Source organism: Microcebus murinus, chromosome 13 (assembly GCF_040939455.1).
Source record: "Microcebus murinus isolate Inina chromosome 13, M.murinus_Inina_mat1.0, whole genome shotgun sequence".
Classification (NCBI taxonomy): domain Eukaryota; kingdom Metazoa; phylum Chordata; class Mammalia; order Primates; family Cheirogaleidae; genus Microcebus; species Microcebus murinus.
Genome location: NC_134116.1, coordinates 62791594 through 62814193, shown reverse-complemented (window position 1 = coordinate 62814193; position 22600 = coordinate 62791594). Strand labels below are relative to the sequence as shown.

The window sequence follows — 22600 nt, the reverse complement described above, 5'->3', positions numbered from 1 at the left end:
TTCTCCAAAATAACAAATTCACATTGTGAGCCCCACATCGTGCACCTCCTTTTAGTGATGAGGGCTAAACGCCATTTGAGGACCGCTGACAGGCGTTGCGAGTCACAACGCACACACATTCCGACGTGAATTGCAACGCAGAAAGCAACTGATGACCAAGATACTTTTTAAAAAGAATTAAGAGTTCTTAATTCACGCCTAAGAGTTACGTCAGGATTCGGATGCGACTCGCTGCAGGCGAGTCCCCCAGTCCTCGGAGTGTGGCGGGCATCGCCCGTCCCCCGGACCCACATCCCGCAGACCCGGGCCTCGCTCGCTCTCCCACCGGGAGTCCCACGGCCGCACCACCACCTCGAGGGAGGGTCACCGGGTGCTGCGACCGAGCGCCCGGGCCGCGGCGACCCCGCCCCGCGCGCCGCGTCACTCGGCGCCCTGCGGCGCGCGGCGAGCACCTACCACCGGCCGGCAGCCAGGGGAGAGGCCGCGGCCCTTCCCCCTGCCTGCGGGCTGTGAGCCGGTGCTCCGGGCGCCTCGGCCTGGCGCTAAATTTAAAAACGTAACTCGAGCAGCAGCCTGGTCCCAGGAAGAAAACGAAACTCGTCCCGCGGGCCGCCTCCCGGCTCTGCCGGTCCCTTAGCGCGCCGCGCCACCCGGAACAGACCCTTCTCCCGCCATTTTCGCGCGGCTCGGAGGCTGAGTGAGGCCTGCGGCCCGCGCGTGCCCAGAGAGGCGGCGGCATGGCCGCGGGCGTGGACTGCGGGGACGGGGCTCGCGCCCGGCAGCTCGTGTTCCTGCTTCCAGGTAAACACGCGCGCCCCCGCGAGCACGGCCTCCTGCCCCGCGCGCCGGCCCGAGAGCGCGCAGAGCGGCCCGGGCGCCCGCACCCCGCCGGTTGCCCCTGCGCGCCCCGGGCGCAGACTGGATCCTCTCCCGGACGCTGTGCGCCGCGTCTTGGGCGCGCGTCACGGCCAGCCGCGGTTTTCAAACCCAGAAGCGCAGAACAGAAGCGAGCGTGTTCCCAAACCCTGATCCCCTGTGGCTCGGGCGGGCGGCAGCTGACCTCGTCTACGCGGGGTCACGCGGGGTCCGGGTCTCGGGTGCACTGCGGGGCCTGGGCCTTCTCTGTCTTTGGGGGTAACTTAGCGTCCCCCATTCGGCAGCTCGCTCTGCTTCTGCGAACCTTCTGGGTCGGAACCAGAGATCCAGTAGGCCTGGAGTGGCCTCAGAGAGGCTGCGCTGTCCTCACGCGGCCCCTGCCTGCATGGGCCGGGGATGGCGAGGCAGGAGCAAGGCTGGGTGGTGGCCCCGGTGAGGCCAATGGTGATTAAAAGCGATTGGAGGGGGGTGGATAATGACCACAGGAGGGAGCAAGGCCTTTCAGCCCCCTGTGGATGGTGATGGGCCCTTCAGCCATGCAGGGTCTTGGGATAATAGCGGTACAGCTGGTGCCACACTAAGAGGGACCCATTAAGTGGCAGGAAAAAAAAGGAATTGGGCTAAGGAGTGCAAGCGGCTTGGCCATTTTATAGATGACACGTTTGACGGTATACATTGTAAAGAAGGAAAATCCCCTGTTCACTGTATTTAATTTTGAGATAGAGCTCAGCAAATGCTCAGTATGTTTGCAGTAAATATACTCTGCTACTGATATAGTTTCCCAGGAATCTAGATTTTGATGGTGGATATTGAAAGTGGTTTCATGACAGTCTGTCAATGTTTTTTTGCCTGTATGTTTAACTCCTCCCCTTTAGCAGCAGGTAATTCACTGAACCTTTCGTATGTGTACACACCAGTAACCGTCCCCCAAGTCAAGCAGCATCTCCTCATGCCTGCTCTTAGATATCCTCAGTAACCTTTATGCTGACCTCTGTCCTCAGAGATTACTCTTGCTGTTTGAATAAGAGTGTGTCTGGCTTCTTTCACTCCATGAGGTCTGTGAGATTCATCCATGTTGTATGTAGTAGTGGTTTGATTTGTTGGTTGGTTGATTTTTTTTTTATTACTGCTTGTATTTCATTGTGTGAATATCCGTAATATTTATCTCTTCTACTGTGGATGGACATTTGGATTGTTTCCAGTTTGCAATATTATGAATTATACTTCTAAAGACAATCTTTTATGATGCTTTTTGTAGACATGGTCTCTCATTTCTCGAGGGTATAGAGCCAAGAGTGGAATGCCGGGCCCTAGGTGCTCACTTGTATGTTCAGCCTTACTAGACGCTGCTAAATGGTTTTGCACAGTGGTTGTGTGGCAGTTTCTCGTGCTGTGCATGCTCACTAAAGATATGTGGACGGTAAAACAGCTAACGCCAAATTCAGGGTTTTGGCAAAATCTAGGTAAGGGCTACCTGTATACATGCTTTTCATTAGAAAAATCCTCCTCACTTTTGTCTCTTCATACAATTCTATTTTTGGAGTAGGAACTATAATTATTCTTTCAGAATCAAGTGCATTCTTGTTACTCAAAGATATACAATAGCTGATGATAATTTGAGTTTTATTTAAAAGTGTTCTGTTTAATCAGATTGACATCTTCTTTCTTAAAGTGTGTTTGTATCCTCATTGTATTAATCACAAAACCTTCAAAAAAATTAAATATTGATTGCATCCCTGAAAATTGTAGGTTTAATATACCTACTTGCTGGGTTGTGAGAAGAATTTCAGTCCAGTTCTTGTTTAACACATTTGGGGAGGCAGAGCAACGGTTAAGGAACTGATAGAACTGTGTGGTCAGGCAGGCAAGTTCTGTAACAGTTAACACATTGACTGCCACACTAGAAAAAAAATTTTTTTCCTTGGGGTCACCAGATGTTTTATTATGAAAATAGAATAAAATGTCAAAAACAAAACCATCCTTTCTCATTTAATGAAAAATTTATTATTTTTTATTGTTTTCTGTGCGTTGAGTTTTATGCAACTTGAAAAAAGTTCAAGTGGCTCTCAAGGTAAAGAGACATGTGTTACATATGCCTCATGAGGCCGCAGGCTCAAAACTAGCGTGAGTTAAATGCAACTCACATGGTAGTTAATGTGTTAAAACTCGAGCCACCTTGTTTACAGCTGGCCTTTAGTGCCACCTGCAGGCTCTGAGGGTACAAACACGGTTTGATAGCTAGTGCAGTGCAGTAGTGGTTCTCAAACTTGAGGACATCAGTCACCTGGGGAGCTCCCCAACGAGGTTCCAATTCTGAAGGTCCTGGGCTGGGGCCTGAGAATGTGCATTTCTCATAAGTTCCCAGGTGATGCTGATATTGCTGGTCGGGGTCCCCTTCTGGGCCCACTGAACTACTACAGTGAGGACCACTTCTTGGGAAGTAGATTAGGATCCAGGAATGGCAAGCCCTAGGTGCTCTATGTGGGGGGTCAGGGGAGTGCATATAAGTGCAGGGTATTAGGCCCATTTTCACAGATGTTTTTGTTGTTTTTTCCTGCAGATGGGAATTCAGCCCACTTAGTTATGCATTCAAGAGTAGGAGACCATATACCCTTGGCTGAGCGAGCACCATAGCACCACATTAAGGGACCAACAGTGAAGTTGGACCCTTAATAAGTAAAGCAAAGATTATTAAACTTTTTAAAAAGTATCGGGTGGAGGCAGTCTATACTCAGTTTTAGACAACTTCTGGAATCTGAAGAACTTACTCTGTATACTGAAAAGTGAGCATATTAACCAACAGGCCAATAGAACTTTAAAGTGATTTACTCATGAGATACGTGTAAAACCACCTAACCTTGTGATGATACCTTTTTCTAACATTTAATTCATATTATTTATCTAGTTGCTTACCACAGCACTGTGTTATATCTTGAAGGATATATTTAAGAGTTCGATTTAGGTCTCTTTGCTTCTAGTTTTCAATTTGTTGGGAGAAACCAAAGATCCCAGATAAACCAGAGCTGGAACTTGGAAGGGATACTTGTGAGGTGTTCAGACTCAGAACCTTGATTTTCATAGGCAAGTGGAGACAGAACTGCTTCCCCTTTCAGCAAGGTAAGCATTTCTTTTAGTTTGAGACAGTCTTAAATGTTTCTCTAAAATGGCCTGGAAATACTAGCCTGTTTGCAGTTTTAGTTACTACAGGAGGCCATTAACATCTCTAGTTTTTGGAAGATGGTAAAAGTTTCCATCCCTCTTTGCTGCCCTGAAAGTAAACGTTCGAATCATATTTTTAGTATTTTTCTCTGTTCCAAGTGTTGTACATTTGTCAGTTCTGCTAAGTTGAGATGGATGCAGGTGTGCAAGGTCTGCTGATTCAGAGTGTAGGATAGAAGACTGCGTTTATTGCTGTTGGGGCTGAACCATTAACAGGGTTCATCTCCAAGGAAATGTTAAAACATTGGGAAATCCTAATGCGTGAGGGGAAAAAAAAGAACAAATGATTTCAGGACCTTTCAAAAAAAAAAAAAAAGACAACAAAACTCACTTGGGTCCACTTAAGCTGATTAAAATGTTCCTTAATTAACCCCCTGATTAAAAAGTCCTGAGAGCAATCTGGACTTCAAATTTTCAGTGGTGGATAAATTTGACAATAAAATGATTCCCCTTTAGTTCATGAAAATACATGTTAAAAAGTATTTTAGGAAAGATTGTTATTTATTATTTATTTGCCCACAGAGAACAGAAGTAATGACCAGTTTCTTGGAGGTAGGGGATGGATTGCTTGTTGGGAGGAAGAATCCCAGGCCTGCCCACCTTAGACATTTCAAATAGAATAACACCTTTTTATGTGAGTCATCATGATGATCACAAATAATTACATCAGAGCTGTCTCTTCAAATGGAATGTAAAAATAGATGTGTAAAGATTGTAAGAATTCATGCTTTAGAACTATGTTCTAATTAAAGGATTAAAAAAGATATCAAATTTAAAATGAGAAACTAATTTTCTTATTTAATGATAGGGAAATTTATATTAGTGTTGTATTTTCTGATTATAGTCTCATAGCTTTTTGTAAGTCTGAAAGGAATGCATCTTGTTGAGGGGTGGGAAGTAAAAGTTTAAGCTATATGGCAAAGTAAGAACTACTATAGATGACCCTAAAAAAATAAAACAACACCAAAACTTTTTTCCCTTCTTTACTTACCTTAGGGCACATGGTTGATCTCAAATGAAAAATTTAAGCTGGTTTTTTGCTCTTTATCAAAACTGTATGTATGCATGTATATTTGTGTTTAGAAATATACCTGTGGGCTGACATCTTTACTCTCAGAAGAGCTTATTCAGATGGGAGGAAGCTGCGCTTCACTCGGCAAATGCTATAGGGAACCTGGCCAATTCAAGTTTTGATTCTTGACAACATCTGAATAATCAGGCTCAGCTTTTTGGAAGATCTGTCATATACTGAAGTCTCCTGCAGGCAGTCAGCAATCTAGGAGTCTCGGAGTTTTCCAGCATGGAGCCTGTTTAACATTTTCCACACGAATCCTGAGTCTGGCTTGGTCTTTATGAAACGTGGTTTGTTGGGACCTGACTGACCTCGCTCAGATGGCCGCTGGATCCGCTCCCCTCGCTATCCGAGCACGTTCTGAGGTGGATGGACTTAATCACTTGCCAGTTGGTGTAATCAGGCTGTTTCCGGAGCCTGATCTTGTCCTCCTACTAATTGTTCCAGGAGACCTGGGACATTTATAAGTAAGAACTCACGACTCCCACATATTTATCCTCCAAGGCAGAAAAGAAAGTTCATGAAAAGAAAGTAAGCAGTGTTCATAATTTTTTATTTGAATAGCTGAATAAAGACTACATGGGTTCTCTCCCACATCCTCTGAGCTTTAACTGTGGTGTTAAAAACAAACAGCTCAGGCAATGCTCTCTAAAGCCTAGCTATCATAACACACACTTAAAAGCTAGATTTACACTATTTGCTAGCTCTGTGTCCTTGGGCATATTGCTTCATCATTATAAAGCCTTAATTTCATCATCTCTATAGTGGGGAGAACAGTACCAGTCTTGTGAGGTTATTATCTGTGGTTCAAGTTCCTTGTACCCGAAATTATACCTCAAACTTTTGGCCCTGGGCCTGGGGCAGAATAGATATTCAATAAATATTTACTGAAAGGATAAAAGTCTCACATTCCATTTCTTCCTGTAGCGTCTTTGCTTACTCTGTCCTTTTTTCTCCCTTTCCACTTCTGTCCAAAATCTACCCTTTCTTCAAGGCTTCATTCAACTTCATTTTCCACAAAGCTAAGCCATTTGTTGCAGCCCAACTTCTCTGTCTTTGGACACCCATGACTTTGTGTCTGCCTGGGACTCTGCCTGTTCTTCCCCACTTTTATCTGCCTGGCAAATTCCTACTTATTCTTTAAACACAGCTCAAATGCCACCTCCACCAGTAAGCATTCCCACTGGGCCTCTCCTGTTAGTGCCCAGGTCAGTGGTCACTCTTCGGCCACCTGCACATTTCATCATGATCACTCATTTCATTATCATTTCTGTGTAAATACGGGTTGAACACCTCGTGCATGCCAGTGGCTGGGGAGAGTCCAGGTGTGTTCTCCCTGAGTAACCTGGGCACCTCAGCCTTCAGCTGCAGAACACACCCTCTGAAAAGCGCAGCATGCCACTTAGGACTTCAGAGCTTCCTTTGCGACTTTCTTTTCTAGGGATAACTGGTGGGAAAGGGAATGTGATGGAACCAGATATACATGTTCTGGTGCCTGGTTGATTATCTGCCCCCAAACAGCCAGGCGGGAGGCTGGCTGAGGGCTCTCTGTTCCAACTCCTGCCAGGGTCTAAATCCCAACGATATCTGTTAAGGTTCTCTGGCATCATCTGCTACCTACCTTTACCTGATTGTTTTTAAATTTTTGATTTTAACTCTTCATTTACACGTTTTTCTCCCAGTTTTTTTTTTAAATAACTTTTTTTCTGTTAGAATAATAGCATTTATCCAGTATAGAAACTTTAGTATGCACTAAAATAGTAAAGAATAAAATTATTTTTCCATATCCTCCCTCCCCAAAATAATAATTTTGGAGCTACTTCTTTCTAGTCCTTTTGTGTTGTACATATCACAAAATAAATTCCAGTGTTTTTAATTTTTTTTCTTTTCTATTTTTGCCTATTTCACCATTTACTCTTACTACTTATTTAATGTAACACTAAAACACTCAGGGAGATTGGGGACTCAAGAATTCTGTATGGTACTGTTTACTTCTACACAGAATTTGAGAAAGACAATTAAATTGATTTATGAAAGAGCTGGGAGCTGGAAATTTTTTTCTTTTGATAAAGACAGAAACTTACACAGTGGTATGAACCAAGTTGACAAAGAGAATTTATATTTCACACTTTGAGCATTGAAGAGGTATGAGTTTATTTGTATTATAGCACATATGTCAAATAAGTATTGCTTCATTGGGAGACAGTACATATTTGGAATGGATTATCTTTAAAAGTGGATAAAGATTGAAACTATAAATAGGTGCAAGAGAAGTGAAGATAAATTTACAGAGCTGTAATAGACACGATGGCAAACTAGGATTATTTTTATGTCCTATGTGTAAATCATTGGTATTTTAAAAACATAGTTTTCTAACAGATAACATGGCAATCTCTCAATTTTATAAACATGTTTATAAACATGTTTAATAGTAGCATGTGCCAGAGAAAGGTGTGACACAAGGAAATGATGATTGTCTTTGCTTGGGATGGACAGAAAAAGCTTCATATAAGAGAAAGCAAATGATTTTAGTCCTTGAGTAAAGAGCCACAAACTAGGATGTTTTGAAAGACATTCAAAACAGGTTGAATTTTTGAGGACTCCTGCAAACATGCTTTGGTGTGCTTGTCATAAATAGGATGCCAATGTAAATGGTCCCTGAGTCTGCCTCAGTATGGAAATTAATGTTTTTTAATGTGGGTGATCAGTGCATCTGGGTTGCATGTTACAAAACCAAACTTAAACTTCTTTGGGGGTTCTCCAGCAGGCTCACAGGGGTGGTGAAATGGTGTGAGCGTAAGGACATCTGGAACTAGGGTGCTGTGGCAGCCGGAGGTTCAGGGTCTCTGCCTCTGAGTGTTAACTTCCTCTTTTCAAACTGACTTCCTCCACTTAGGGGAAAACAGGCTGCATGTTCCACCCAAGCCTCAGATTTCCTGACGTCTGCTGGGAGGGACCTCCCCTCTAATCTCGGTTCCAATTTGAAACCTTTCAAAGAAGCCTTCTGACTGGCCCTGCTGTGGTCACATGCAGCCCCACCCATCACTGCCCATTAGCTGTGGCCGGGGAGCTCTGGCCAGAAGCCGTAGCCACAAGCGACCTGGCCTGCTTAAGTCCAACGTTAGGAGTTTCTCAATACTGGTGATTTTTTTGACTGGCTTGTGTATAGATATGGCAGAGGTTTATTTATATGGAAAATTGGGTTCTGGCTGTAAATTATACTCACCTTCACGCACCCAAGATTTATATAATTTTTAGGAAGCCCATTTCTTAGCCCTGTATCTTCTAGTTCTTATCACTTTACAGCGTACTTATTGTTGCTCATTGTTATGCTGTTGTATTTGACCCTCTCAGTGACCTTGGGAAGCAGTTAAGGCAAGATTTGTTATTACCATTTTACATGTCAGGGAACCAAGACTCACAAGTCAAATAATCTGTCAACAGGAAATAGGAATTCAATGACAAAGTCTGTTGGCTCTCTGGAGTCCTTCTATAGGACCCTTGCTTTGTGCTGAAGGCCATTCTGCTGACTGAATGGTGGTATCTCATCATCACCATAAGAGAAGCAAGAGGACCAGGAAGGGCTGGGGTTCCCTCTGTTCTCAGTTTGATGACCAGGGACCGGGTGTATCTCCTCTCCTGGAGCCAGCCCTGGTTGCTATCATATACCCTCAGCCAGTCAGGTCTGTCTTTTCTACCTCTCCAGAATTTTCTGCTTCTCAGATAATTCATGCTCTATCTTTATGTGTTCCTGGTCTTTGTGGCTGTGAACCTGCCTTTTTTTATCAGCTTCTTCTCTAGTACACAGGCCATTCCTAGAAACATGGCTGTGGATGGGGACACCCCTGGAAAAAGAATGCAGATTTTGTCTTCCATGGTTTTAGTGAAAGCCAATTTTTAGCTTTTATTTTTTTTCTCCAAAGCTTCAAAAGAAAATATACTTAGAAGAACCATTACTTGGAAATTACTTTCCTAGTATATGCTCTCTCTTGCTTTCTTGGTTTGCTTTCTGTAGTTTTTGAAGAAACAGAGTTTCAAAGCCAGGAAAATGACCCAGATCTCTTTGACAGCAGTGCTAACATCTTGGGAAGGGTAGGCAAATAGTTATTACTGAAATTAGTGTTGGAAGCTGCAAATAACTTGAAAATTATGCTGATTTGTCTTGCCTGCATTGTATTTGTATTCTAGCAAAAAAGTGTTTCCAAGGAAGTATCTGGCAGTTAGGCAAGAGGGAACCAGGGGGTCTGAATATATTCTAGTGGCTGAAGTCTAAAGAAAATGAACTGGAACCTATCTAGGCCATAGTATTGCATGAGAATGATAATTTTATGTTGTTGTTTTTTTCTCCTATTGGATCTTCTTAAGAAACCTGAATAGGCTTGATATGGTATCTAAAAATAAAGTGAATGGTGCTTTGATGTCTGTCTTTCTCCTCTATGTAATAGTGGATGTGTTTCTCAGAGCTTATCTCCTATGTGCCAAAAATCAGACAGGGTCATGAACAAATGTCCACTGCTTCCAAGTCATAAGAACATTTGGCAGAAAGGTGGCTCATTCTCTCCCATGTCTCATGTCTTTGAACTTTAATAATATAAGGAAACTTGTCTTAACCAAGAGAGGGATGAGAAAGAACTGCCAAGTTTTTAAAAAACTGGTTGATAAATAGCTTCATAACAGATGTACAACCACCTATACTAGATAGTCTGAATGAAAAATAATATACCATTTTGGCTTACACAATATTTCATGACTAACTTTTTAAAATTACAGAATAGTTAAGTCTATGCATTGATACATGCTGTGTAGCCTAATTTTTAACCATTAAAATGCAACAGATAACTGGGGGGAGGGTTATACAGCTTAATATAGAATATTATAATCCTGGCCGGGCGAGGTGGCTCACGCCTGTAATCCTAGCACTCTGGGAGGCCGAGGCGGGCGGATTGCTCGAGGTTGGGAGTTCGAAACCATCCTGAGCGAGACCCCGTCTCTACTAAAAATAGAAAGAAATTAATTGACCAACTAAAAATATATATACAAAAAATTAGCCGGGCATTGTGGCGCATGCCTGTAGTCCCAGCTACTTGGGAGGCTGAGGCAGCAGGATTGCTTGAGCCCAGGAGTTTGAGGTTGCTGTGAGCTACGCTGACGCCACGGCACTCACTCTAGCCAGGGCAACAAAAGTGAGACTCTGTCTCAAAAAAAAAAAAAAAAAAAAAAGAATATTATAATCCTTAATAGGAAGATCAGTTTTCGTTTCTTACCATTTGGTCAAATTTGACTTTATCTGTTTTTATCACTAGATGTTTCTCATAGCCCACAACAAATTTCTCTCTTCCTTTTTTTTATGTATTTTTCGATCCTGCCCTTTTCTCTATTTGGCTTTTCCCAGCTCTCCCTCTTCCCCGTCCTTCTGCCAGCTGGGTTGTGGTGGGAGCAGCTGACTGGTTCTTGAGGATGAGAAGGACAGGACAGGAGGGAGGGGGACAGATAACTTTGAGTTGCTTGTATCATAGGAGAACAGTCAGACCAAGGTAATTATTGTGCTTCTGAGTGGCAGTTTGTGTTTTTTGAGTTAAGAAGTGTGGGACTTAAGAGTAACAGTCTCTTTTTAGTGTAATAGTTAGAAATGTTGGCTCTTGGATAATGCTTGCCTGAGTTTGAATCCTGGCCCTATAGTTGACTAGCACTGTGACCCTTGGGCAAGTTTTCCATCCCCAAAAGTGGAAATTAATATAGTACCTACCATATAGAAGTGTTAGGAGAATTATGTTATATAACCAATGTAAAGCACTTACACAATGCCTTAGCTGTTATTTTTTATTTTACATTCTTTGGGCACAGTTGTCTCTTTGTCACTGGTGTGTTTTCATTTAAGTTCACATGTCAGGAAAGTAGCAATCCTCAGAGGTTCCTTTTTTAATTAGGGTATTTAGATTGGGATGGTAAACAGGTGGAAGATTTGCTGCCGGAGTTAATGACCAGTGGGATATACATAACAATTGGATCTTTTCAAGAATATGTTGAGACCATAAGACAACTGCAGTGGAATCAGTTAGATATAAGGAACCTTGGGTGGCAAGGCAAGATATGGGCAAGGCTAACATATTATTAAACCTGAAATGACCTACAAGAGTGATACCTACTTCTGATTTGTCTGAATTTTTTCTCGTTTTCAAAAATACTCTTTTAGCCAGTGTGGCCTATGTTATCTCTTATATTAAAGAGTCAAAAAAGAGAAAATATATAGCTACTCTTTTAAAAATAGAGGGTAAAGTCTTGTTTTTCAGCATGGTTTTGGAAGATGTCTCACATGAATAAATTTTCTAGATAAGTAAAGTTTGGTCTCAAAACTTGCTTTTACTATTTCTTGTTGATTTTTTTCTAAAATTGAACAATGCAGTTATTTCACATTTATTGAGCAGATCTCATGTGCCAGAAACAATGCTGGTAACTTTGCTATATGTTATCTTGATTTTTACACATAAAATGCATTGTGTTCTGGCTTTTTGAACAAGGTATACTGGTTCTAACTTACTAGCTATTCTTTAGCTGTACTAGATTCAGGTAAAAGAGAGTAGAAGGTAGAAAAAGATGGAGCTTCCAGGCCTGGTGGGCGAGGAGGGGCTATATGGGATGACCCAGGGTTTTCTAAATTTAAATGAAAACTCTTTAACTTTGATAGACCTTTAATTTATAGTCACAATTTTGTGTGCCTAATACCAGATATAGACTAAGGAATTTATTAGAGATATTATAGTAATAGGAGGTCTTTTTTTCATACCAAGCCTTCAAAGTTCAGTGAGGGTAAAGCCACCCCTCCACAAAAGCAATGAAAACACTGGCAAAGATGGTCAAAATTAACTTTTTCAGAACCCCTGAAATTAGCCAAAGACTTCCAAGTGTCTGAGGAGTGTTTATTCAAGAAAATCTGCTGAATCTCATTAGGAACAGCAGGGTTTGTGGCATTGTAACTTGAACTACTCTCATTTCTCTCTACTTGGCTCTGCAGTAGCCTTGAAAACCAGCAGTCTTGCAAACATGGTACTTGTAAAAACCAGCAGCCTTGCAACCGTTGGACAGGGCAGGCCTGGTTGGAAAATCCTCAAAAAGTCTCATTCCCAGAGCACTGTCCCTATTTGACCTATCTCACAGAGCTTTTTGGAGAAGTCTCATTTGTAGGGCATTGTTGTACTTTGATCTGATTAGGAGCTCAGCACTTGCACTGTGGGAAAAGCTCTACCCCCACGGTGTTTGTCAAAAACAATTCACTGGCAATTGTTTAGCATTGCAGCTTCTGAGGGGCAATACCAGTTGGGCAAATAAAACCTGGCCAAAAACTTAAAGCGATGATATGGGGAAAAAGGTGTCCATAAGCGGCTTTGAAAAACTCGGACATGTTCCTAGGGGATTAGAAGGCTATGCAGGGCTATGTGCATGCCCAGGAAAGCCCCCAGAGGGCCTCGGTCTCTCACCTCTGATCAACCATTGTTATCTGGTAATAAGTTGTCAAACATGGAATCTGTATGGTTCCATTTATATAACATTCTCATCATCACAAAATTATAGAGGCAGAGGACAGACAAGTGGTCACCAGGGGTGAGGGGTTGGGCAGAGGGTTCTATCAGCTTTCACTTTGTGTATTTTGAAGCTCTGTATTTGGTGCTTAAACATTTGGGATTGCTCTGGCCTCTTGATTAATTGATCCTTCTATCATTATGAAATGACATTTTTGTCCCTGGTAATATACTTTGTTATTAATATAGCCACTTCATCTTCCTTTTGATTAATGGTAGCATGATAAACACAATCTATCTTCCTTTCTTTTACTTTTAATTGACGTGTGTCTTTATATTTCAAGTGTGTTTCTTATAGGCAGCATTGTTTTATTTTATTTTATTTTTTTGAGACAGAGTCTCACTCTGTTGCCTGGGCTAGAGTGCTGTGGCATCAGCCTAGCTCACAGCAACCTCAGGCTGGTTTCAAACTCCTGAGCTCAAATGATCCACCTGCGTTGGCTTCCCAGAGTGCTAGGATTATAGGCGTGAGCCACTGTGCCTGGCCTGGCAGCATATAGTTTTTAGTCTTGCTTTTTTTAATCAGTCTGACATTTTCTGCTTTTATTTGGGGTATTTAGACCATTTACATTAAATGCGATTATGGATAAGGTTAGATGTGAGTCTGTCATCTTACTGTTTGTTTCCTACTTGTTTCTTCTTTTCTTGGTGCCGCTTTTACTCTCTTTTTGCCTTCTTTTGGATTATTTTTCACAATTCAGTTTTTTCTCCGTTTGTTGTCTTATCAGTCACAGCATTTTTATTGTATAATTTTAGTGACTGACTACCTTAGAGTTTATTGCACAATATCTATAGGATCATATCCACCTTCAAGTGACATTATACTACCACTTCACATATAGTATAAGAAATTTACAATACTATACTTAAATTTCTCTCCTCACAGCATTTCTGCTAATGTTGTTATATATTTTATTTATGTATGTTATAAACCCCACACTAAATTGGTGTTTTTACTTATTTAAACAGTCAATGATCTTTAAAAAGACTTAAATAATAAGAAACACTCTTATTTATTTATCCCTGCAGTTACCACTTCCTATGCTCCTGTTCCTTGGTTTCAATTCATATTTTCATGTGGTATCGTATTCCTTCTACCAGAAGGACTTCCTTTAGCATTTCTCGTAGTGTGGGTCTGTGGCTGATTATATCTCTCAGCTCTTATATGTCTGAAAAAGACAGTTTATAACTTTTATTTTTCAAGGGTAGTTTCTCTGGGATAATAGTATTTATTTTCTTTTAGTGCTTTAAAGATGTTTCTCCATTGTCTTCTGTGTTGCCTTATTTTCATAAGAAATTTGCTGTTATCCTTTTCTTTGTTCCTATGTATATAATGTCTTTTTTCTCTACTTTGAAGATTTTCTTTTTATTACTGATTTTGAACTATTCATTATGATGTGTAGTTTTAGTTCTGTTTCTTTTGCTTTGGGTTCATTGAGCTGCTTGGATGTGTAGGGGTTTATAGTTTTCATCAAATTTGAAAACATTTCAGACATACTTTCTTCAAATATTTTTCTGTTTTCTCTTCTCCCTTTTAGAAACTCCGGTTGTATATATATTAGAATGCTTGAAATTGTCCCATAGTTTACTGATACTCTTTTTTCTTTTTAAGTTTTTTTCCCTCTGTGCATTTTCATGGTAGTTTCGATTATTATGTCTTCAGGTTCATTAATCTTTTTTTCCTGACATGAATTCCATCCCATGTATTTTTCACTCTAGAAATTTAATTTGGATCTTTCAAAAAAATCTTCTAGCCGGGCGCGGTGGCTCACGCCTGTAATCCTAGCACTCTGGGAGGCTGAGGCGGGCGGATTGCTCGAGGTCAGGAGTTCGAAACCAGCCTGAGCAAGAGCGAGACCCCGTCTCTACTATAAATAGAAAGAAATTAATTGGCCAACTAATATGTATATAAAATTAGCCGGGCATGGTGGCGCATGCCTGTAGTCCCAGCTACTCGGGAGGCTGAGGCAGTGGGATTGCTTGAGTCCAGGAGTTTGAGGTTGCTGTGAGCTAGGCTGACGCCACGGCACTCACTCTAGCCTGGGCAACAAAGCGAGACTCTGTCTCAAAAAAAAAAAAAAATCTTCTATGTTTCTACTTAACTTTATGTCCATGAGGAATTCTAATATTTAATTCTAATATTCATGTATATAAGATCAATACTCTTCTTTCAATAATTCATTTCTGTTTTCTCAATACGAGTCATAATGCCTGGTAGTATTTGATTAGATGCCATATATTGTGAATTTTACCTTTTTTTTTTTTTTTTTTTTTTTTTTGAGACAGAGTCTCGCTTTGTTGTCCAGGCTAGAGTGAGTGCCGTGGCGTCAGCCTAGCTCACAGCAACCTCAAACTCCTAGGCTCGAGCGATCCTTCTGCCTCAGCCTCCCGAGTAGCTGGGACTACAGGCATGTGCCACCATGCCCGGCTAATTTTTTATATATATATTAGTTGGCCAATTAATTTCTTTCTATTTATAGTAGAGACGGGTCTCGCTCTTGCTCAGGCTGGTTTCGAACTCCTGACCTGGAGCAATCCGCCCGCCTCGGCCTCCCAGAGAGCTAGGATTACAGGCGTGAGCCACCGCGCCTAGCCCCTAGGGTGTCTTCTTGAGGAAAAATAAATATAGGACCCTGTCTTATTTTCAGGCAAACACGGTATTATTGAACTTCATTCTGGTTGAAAGTAGAAATCTCAAAATTAGGGTTTTTTTTTAAATAATGTCCCTGTTGGTTTGAGAAAAAAGTTGTATTTTAACCATTTATGGATAAGCTGATTTCTAAACATGCTTGCTATATTTAAGCTGATGAAGATCTGAAGTGGAGTGAAGGGAGTGGAGGCCATAGAAAATAAGAGACAGGAAAAGCTTCCCTTTATTTACCAAACCTTTTTGTTTTGTTCTTTTGATCAATTGTTATGCTCCCTAACTACTCAGAGCCCCTTTTTCCTTTTGGAGAGGGACATTTTAAGAGTTCTATGAATATGCCACCTAAAATATATGCAGGATGTTATTAATAAAATTGTCATAGTCTTTATGTTTTAATCTACATGATTAAAACTTTGACAGGCAAATATTGTAGAGCAGACATAATGAGGGAACTCACTAAATATTGAAATTAAGTCGATAGTCATTAAAATATTGAGGTAGCAATGCTAATATAGACAAATTAATGGATCAAAGGGGAATGTACATAAACTTATAAATATGTTTTAAATATTTAGCATGAAGGTGATATTTTAATTTCTGTTCACCTGATTATGTTAAATGCTTTCAGTAGATTAGCTAATTTAATCATTTGAAAAGCAACTATACTATTATTATCATTTTATAAATGACATTTGAGACGGAAGATTAGGACCCTTGCCCAAAGTGACAAAGCTATCAAGCTGTTGAGCCGAGATTATAACCCAGGCCATCTGACTCCAAACCCTGCTTCTCCTCATTTCTCATAGAAATAAATTAAAACTGCCTGAAATGCTACTGCAACTTACAGAGAAATAGGTAATTTGCTCAATATCGCATAGCTTGTAAGTAATAAATTGAATTGAAAATTTTAGAAAGAGAAATCACATGAGTAGAAAGAAGAAAGGAAAATGGGATAAAGTGAGTAAGGTGAGCAACAAAGTATGTTTTAATTTTACAAATCCACTTTTCTTTTCAGAATATTTAAAAGATGCTTCAAAGAAGATGAAACGTGGGCTTATGTTTGTAAAATTGGTTAACCCATGTTCAGGTAAGTTTTCTCTTCTCTGGGGATAACTGAGATGTTTTTAAATATTGTGGCTGATGCTAATGAGTATATATGTTTATTTGCCTTTGTATCTTCATTCTTTCTTTCTTTCTTTTTTTTTTTTTTTTGAGACAGAGTCTCCCACTGAGTTGCCTAGGCTAGAGTGCCGTGGCGTCAGCCTAGCTCACAGCAACCTCAAACTCCTTCTGCCTCAGCCTCCCAAGTAGCTGGGACTACAGGCATGCGCCACCATGCCCGGCTAATTTTTTCTATATATTTTTAGTTGGCCAATTAATTTCTTTCTGTTTTTAGTAGAGATGGAGTCTCGCTCTTGCTCAGGCTGGTTTCGAACTCCTGACCTTGAGTGATTCACCTGCCTTGGCCTATTAGAGTGCTAGGATTACAAATGTGAGCCACTGTGCCAGGCCTTCTTTCTTAATAGCTTTTAAAGTTAAGATGGCATCATTAGCTGACAAAAGCAAGCTGCCGATATTACTAGTCTCGCCATATAATTCATTTGACCGAAACATTTTTTTATTTCTCCTTATAATTTTAATCCACAGAATTGTTCAGTCATCAGAAATGCTGGCAAAACAAAAAAGTAGCATGTTCGAGTTCTTTCTGAAAACAGATTAATTTTCTTTGACTTTATTAGGCCAACTTTTCTTAGAGTAGTTATCCAACATTAGCCTCCATTTATATTCATTTTATGTTATAAAGTAAAATAAACAACTGGAGTGAAAAAAAAAGAAGGATTTTATTTGATATGCCAAGACTTTGACTAGTTTCATTTTTAGCTGTACTTTCCTTATTTTGTTCTGGTCAAAAAGTAGTACATTTTTTCCTTTCAAGGGATGATTTTATTTAAAAGCATTGTATATTAAAGAGATCCATATTTTATTGGAAAACAATTTTAACTTTATATTCAGTGTATTTTCAGTTTTGTCTTCTAACTTTTTAGGTAAAAATATTGTATACTCTAAATATGTAGTGATATTGATGTTATTTATCTCTGTGTAGAATAGTGTTTTCATTAGTTTATAAGGTTTGAGTAGACACCCAATACTTACCAAAATAGAGCTTTCTCCTGGTGACTAGAATACTGAATAGTAAAAGTAAGAGAGATCCAGTGGGTAGTGTCAGAGAGACATATAAATACAAGCAACAAGGGAGGGAAAAGAATTTCTGTCTTCCTCCAGTGTTCTCATCCTCAAAATGAAATCGAATGTAATTGATCAGCAGTATTTGGAATTCTTAGTTACACATAAGACTAAGTTGAGGTGAGAAATATTTCTTCAAGAGTTTTAGATAGCAGTAAAGGTTCGAAAGCATTTGACAAACATACAGGTACAAAGGAAAGACAGTCTTCTTCTAAAATTTGTCTTCTCTAAATGCCTATAAACAACATGTTTTTATTTGCTACATTGGCAATGGAAAAATAAAGGCTGACGTTTGCTGAGTACTTACTGTGTACCAAGTACTGTTTTAGGAAATTTACAGGTATTCTTTTTTAATACTTATAAAAACCCTATGAGATAGGTTCAGTATTGCCCCATTTTACAAATGTGGAAACAGAGGCCCAGAAAGGTTTATGTAACTTCCCCAAGGGCACATGCCCAGCATGTGGTGGAGATGGTCCTTGATGCCAGAGGCGGTGCTATGTTTAGAAAAAAATTTTTCGTGAGTCAAAAGGCTAAAACATGCAGATGTGCACAGTTTTCACTCCTTTCTACCCACCTACCCTGTTTTGGGTTTTTTTGGAGAAAGGGAAGCATTCACCCAGTTGAGTAGGGCATTACTCACTCCCTATGGCCTGAAGCACTTCCTTGCCTTTCTCACTTAGGGTTGGCCTGTGGGGTCTGTGGGCTGGGTGCCTGTCTTAGTCCTTATGTATGGGAGCCACACTGCCCTGGGGACAGGGATTCATGTGCCAGCTCAGACTATCTGGCTGAACCGTCATGTTTTAGTAGTTTAGGAGTGGGTTTTCCCTCCTGATACGATGGAGAATTCAATGAGAGGCTTTGTAGTAGTTAAGATAAACGACTTGCACTTTTTAATTTTTTGGTTTAAGTTCAGTGAGGATTATAGAGCTGGAAAATAAGCATCTGTGTATAATAGCTATGAGCTTTCCTTGGAGTCGGTTTGTAATAGAATATATCTATATATGTTTGTGTTCACATTAGGAACATTCCTCAGAAGTATTGGATAGTCTTTTGATTTGTGTGTGTGTGCGCGCGCACGTGTGTTTGTGTGTGTGAAAACTTAACAAATAAAAACCAGATTTCTCTTAACAGGGGAAGGAGCCATTTACTTGTTCGATATGCATCTACAGCAGCTGTTTGAAATAAAAGTTTTCAAGGAAAAACACCATTCTTGGTTTATAAATCAATCAGTTCAATCAGGTAGGTGACTGGTGCCTGTATTTCCATTAACTAGACATTTACTCCAGCTTTTTTATCCTTCACATATGGGGCCGTGGGTCTGTCCGCCCATTTTGGGGTATGGTCAGTGGTTTACCCTTCCTTGGCATCAGAGCAGCTTTAATCCAAGAGAAAGGAAAGATAATCTGAGCACTAAGTTTCGGTCATCCTCGGTGTGTCTTAGATGGTAGGAAATTTTAAACTAACGACTCTGATTTGTCTCCTAAAACACTGACACATCCTTAGTCTGAAGTTAGATCACCTTTGCAGCAAGGAGTGCACATTATGTTAACCTGGAAACTCTTTGGAGGGTCTTCAAGTTTTTAACATCTTATTTCCTTGAAACTGGATACTGATACAGCTTCTAAAAGATAAGACTAGGCCGGGCGCTGTGGCTCACGCCTGCAATCCTAGCACTCTGGGAGGTTGAGGCAGGTGGATTGCTTGAGGTCAGGAGTTCGAAACCAGCCTGAGTAAGAGCGAGACCCCGTCTCTACTATAAATAGAAAGAAATTAATTGGCCAGCTAATATATATAGAAAAAATTAGCCGGGCATGGTGGCGCATGCCTGTAGTCCCAGCTACTCGGGAGGCTGAGGCAGAAGGATTGAAAAAGATAGACTAGACTAAAACAAAGTTTTTAAAAAAGCTCTGTTATGTAAAATACTATACACACACACACACACACACACACACACTCCATCACCACCAAAGTTCTGTGTCTTTCAGTGTTCCTTTAATTTGGGGGCAGTGCTGACTCCAAGGGGAAATGGATCCCTCGAGCCCCATGTTCTGCCTCATGACCTAGGGCTCGCTGGGGTGGGAGCAGTCGGTGGATGCTTGGGGCATTCTGCATCCCTCTGCCTGCAGACTGAGAAGGAACTGTGTACAGAGAGAGTGATGCTGGCTTCATCCTCACAAGCACAGGAAGTTACATTTCTCTGCAGCTTTATACATAGACTGACTATGCAAGTTTCCTAATGTTTGCCGGGTCTCCAATCTGTCTGTGTTTCCCTTGACTCTTGCTTTTTTTGGGGGTGGGGAGGCTTTGTTAACAATGATTTCCAAAGAAGAAATGGAAAGCTAACGATCACTTTCAGTGTGTTGGCTCTCCTCTCCACGCAGGAACCTGAAGCTCTTTGGAGTAAAATATCATGGAGCACATTCTACCTTTTAAGGGAGTCACATAGACCCTTAGGCCTGTGTAAGAAGAGCTTCTGAGTTTGGGATTTCACACATATGTTTCAACAAATGGTTTTCACATTGAGATTGAGATGAAATAACCACATTGTCTTTCCAAAACACTTAATTCCATTTGTTCCTTTAATCTGCAGGAGGTCTTCTCCACTTTGCCACACCCATGGACCCTCTGTTTCTGCTTCTCCACTACCTCGTGAAGGCCGACAAGGAGGTGGGTTTCCCAGCGTGGGGCATGGGCAGTGCGCAAGCAGAATGGGGTGGTTTTGCTGCTTCTCTCTCTCTCTCTCGTTCTACTGGTCTAAATGGAGATTCTCCGCACTTCAGATTTAACATGGCGATTGTGAAAACGTGTCTTGCATTTGCCAGAATGGGTCAGAGCACTGCCGCACGGCCTGAGAAATAGTACCTTAGTCTCAATCCAGTCTGGCTCTAGCTTGCCTGTAACCTCTGACTTGCCTAAGTCACTGTGCTGTGTGCCTACAGATTGACAAAGCCCAGCGCTGAAAACTTTTATCAAGTGCTCATTAGATTTGAAATCCAAAGCAAATGTTAAAATATGGACCACAGGCCTTAGGAGAGGAAAAATTCATCTTCTGACAGGCTGTGGAATTGGTAAACTAGGGCATGTCTATTAGAAGCTCTTTAATGGGGACATGCTAGTGAGACTTAAGGAATCCCAGGTGGGTAAAATTTGCCTTTGTCATATAAATAAAGACAGAGTTTACTAATAGTGATAGTTTCAGCCAGAAGTTCTGAAACATTTTGTTTTTATGATATATTTACACTTAAAATTATTAAGGGTTCCAAAGAGTTATGTTTTTGTGGGTTCTGCCTCTCAATATTTACTGTTAAAAATTAAAACTAAGAAATTTAAAAGTAATTTTATTTAGTTAAAATTAAAAATAATAAGGCCGTTACATGTTAACATAAATAACACATTTTTAATGATACAAACAACAAAATTTAATGAGACATGTGGCATCATTTTACATTTTACTTTAATGTTTGGTTGGAACACAACTGGATTCTCATATCTGATTCTGTATTCGGTCTATTTGCATATATTTTGGTAGAAGTATATGAAAAATATGTGACCTCATATATATATGTAGTCAGAAAAGAAAGGAATAGTATAATAGCCTCTTCAGGTAATTGTGGATATTCTTCATTGATACTACTTCAAAAGCAACAAGAGGTAGTTTTTAAAGGTTAGTTGTAATATGGAAACTAAAGCTTTGTCAGTACTCTATTACATTAAAATTCATTGGTCTGTCTTTTACTAAAAATGGATCTTTTTGCCCACATACAATTTTGTAACAGCATGTTTTGGTCATTTGGAAAAATTGGTTCACTGAATTATGCAGATCTTTCAAATGTTGACACATCTCATTTTATACACACACACACCCCTTTTGTTAATACCATCACTGATCTCATAAGAAAGCTCTGCAAGTACTGGGAAGCTGTCATAGTGGCATATGCAATTCTAATTTTTGCTTGAAAGCTCAAATTTTGTCATTGGCTACAAATTTGTCAGTCTTTTCCTTGAAATGACAGGGTCACTTCATTCACATTTTCCCAATATGTGAGTCTGAATAGCCATCTTTCATAGTGGGTTTTTCAAGTAAAAATGATATCCATAAAAAGGCAGCTAGTTCTGCTCACATCTCAGACCACCGCATGAGTGTGTCTCGGTTTCAGGATACAGCAGAAGCGCTTTAGTCACACCCGACTTTTATCACAGAACGTCCACACAACTTGCACTCAAGGATCAAGATTTAAGTACAATTGATTGCTTTTATTACTGATGAAAGGATATTCCTAAATGAAACTGGCATTTTTTTTTTTTAACTGCAAGTACATGGCAATCTAAAGACGGTAAGACTTGGGCGATCTGTGCATTATTCTTACTATTTGAAGGAAAAAGAGAACATTTAAATTGAGGCATTTCTTGGCACTTGTTAACCTAACAGAAAGTATGACAAGCTGTTACACGTGCTACCAAACGAATGAGAAAATTTCACCCTTAAAACCCAAGGAAGCTGCATTTGCAGAAAGAAAACTGACAAGATGCAGTTTTTGTCCCTTCAGAAGGAGTTGTCACTGAAACAGAAGTGGAATGAGCTAGAAGTAGGGCATGGGCAAGGCCCTGTACCCAAATTGGGGGCATATCTTAATTAATTAATATCTTAATTTAGACAAACTTCACCTCTCCCTGCTGCTAGTAAAGCCAAGAAAAAGTAGACCTAATTCTGAAGAATAAACAATGTTGTGAATTCTTACAGTCTGCGCCTCTGGCCCGCTGGTAACCAGGCCTTATATACTTGGGCCACTGACCTGATTCGGCCTGTCGCAGCTCCTTGGGCCCGAGCCCTCTAGCTGTCTGTTTTCGAGTTCTGGTCTGTGCTAGGAAGCACTCTCAGGCAGCTCTGCGGGAGTAGGGTCACTTTTGGTATTTCTCTTTGTGTGGTGGCTACAGCTTTCTTCAGCCCTGGAGTGAGGACGG

The 22600-nt window shown here is 40.6% G+C and overlaps 1 protein-coding gene across 2 annotated transcripts in view; it reads left to right on the top strand.

Moving 5' to 3' along the window:
- Window positions 1-247: 247 nt before the first annotated feature.
- The window catches only part of RNASEH2B (ribonuclease H2 subunit B), a 56861-nt gene continuing 34508 nt past the window's right edge, over window positions 248-22600 (top strand). The window contains exons 1-4 of one of the 2 annotated variants that reach the window (XM_012782638.3): window positions 248-801; window positions 16407-16478; window positions 18770-18877; window positions 20229-20305. In XM_012782638.3, coding sequence (XP_012638092.2) covers window positions 738-801; window positions 16407-16478; window positions 18770-18877; window positions 20229-20305 — 321 coding nt within the window. In that variant the 5' untranslated portion in view covers window positions 248-737. Of the gene's footprint in view, window positions 802-8762; window positions 8851-16406; window positions 16479-18769; window positions 18878-20228; window positions 20306-22600 lie in introns of those variants that run through there. The other variant, XM_076009442.1, reaches the window with a different exon arrangement.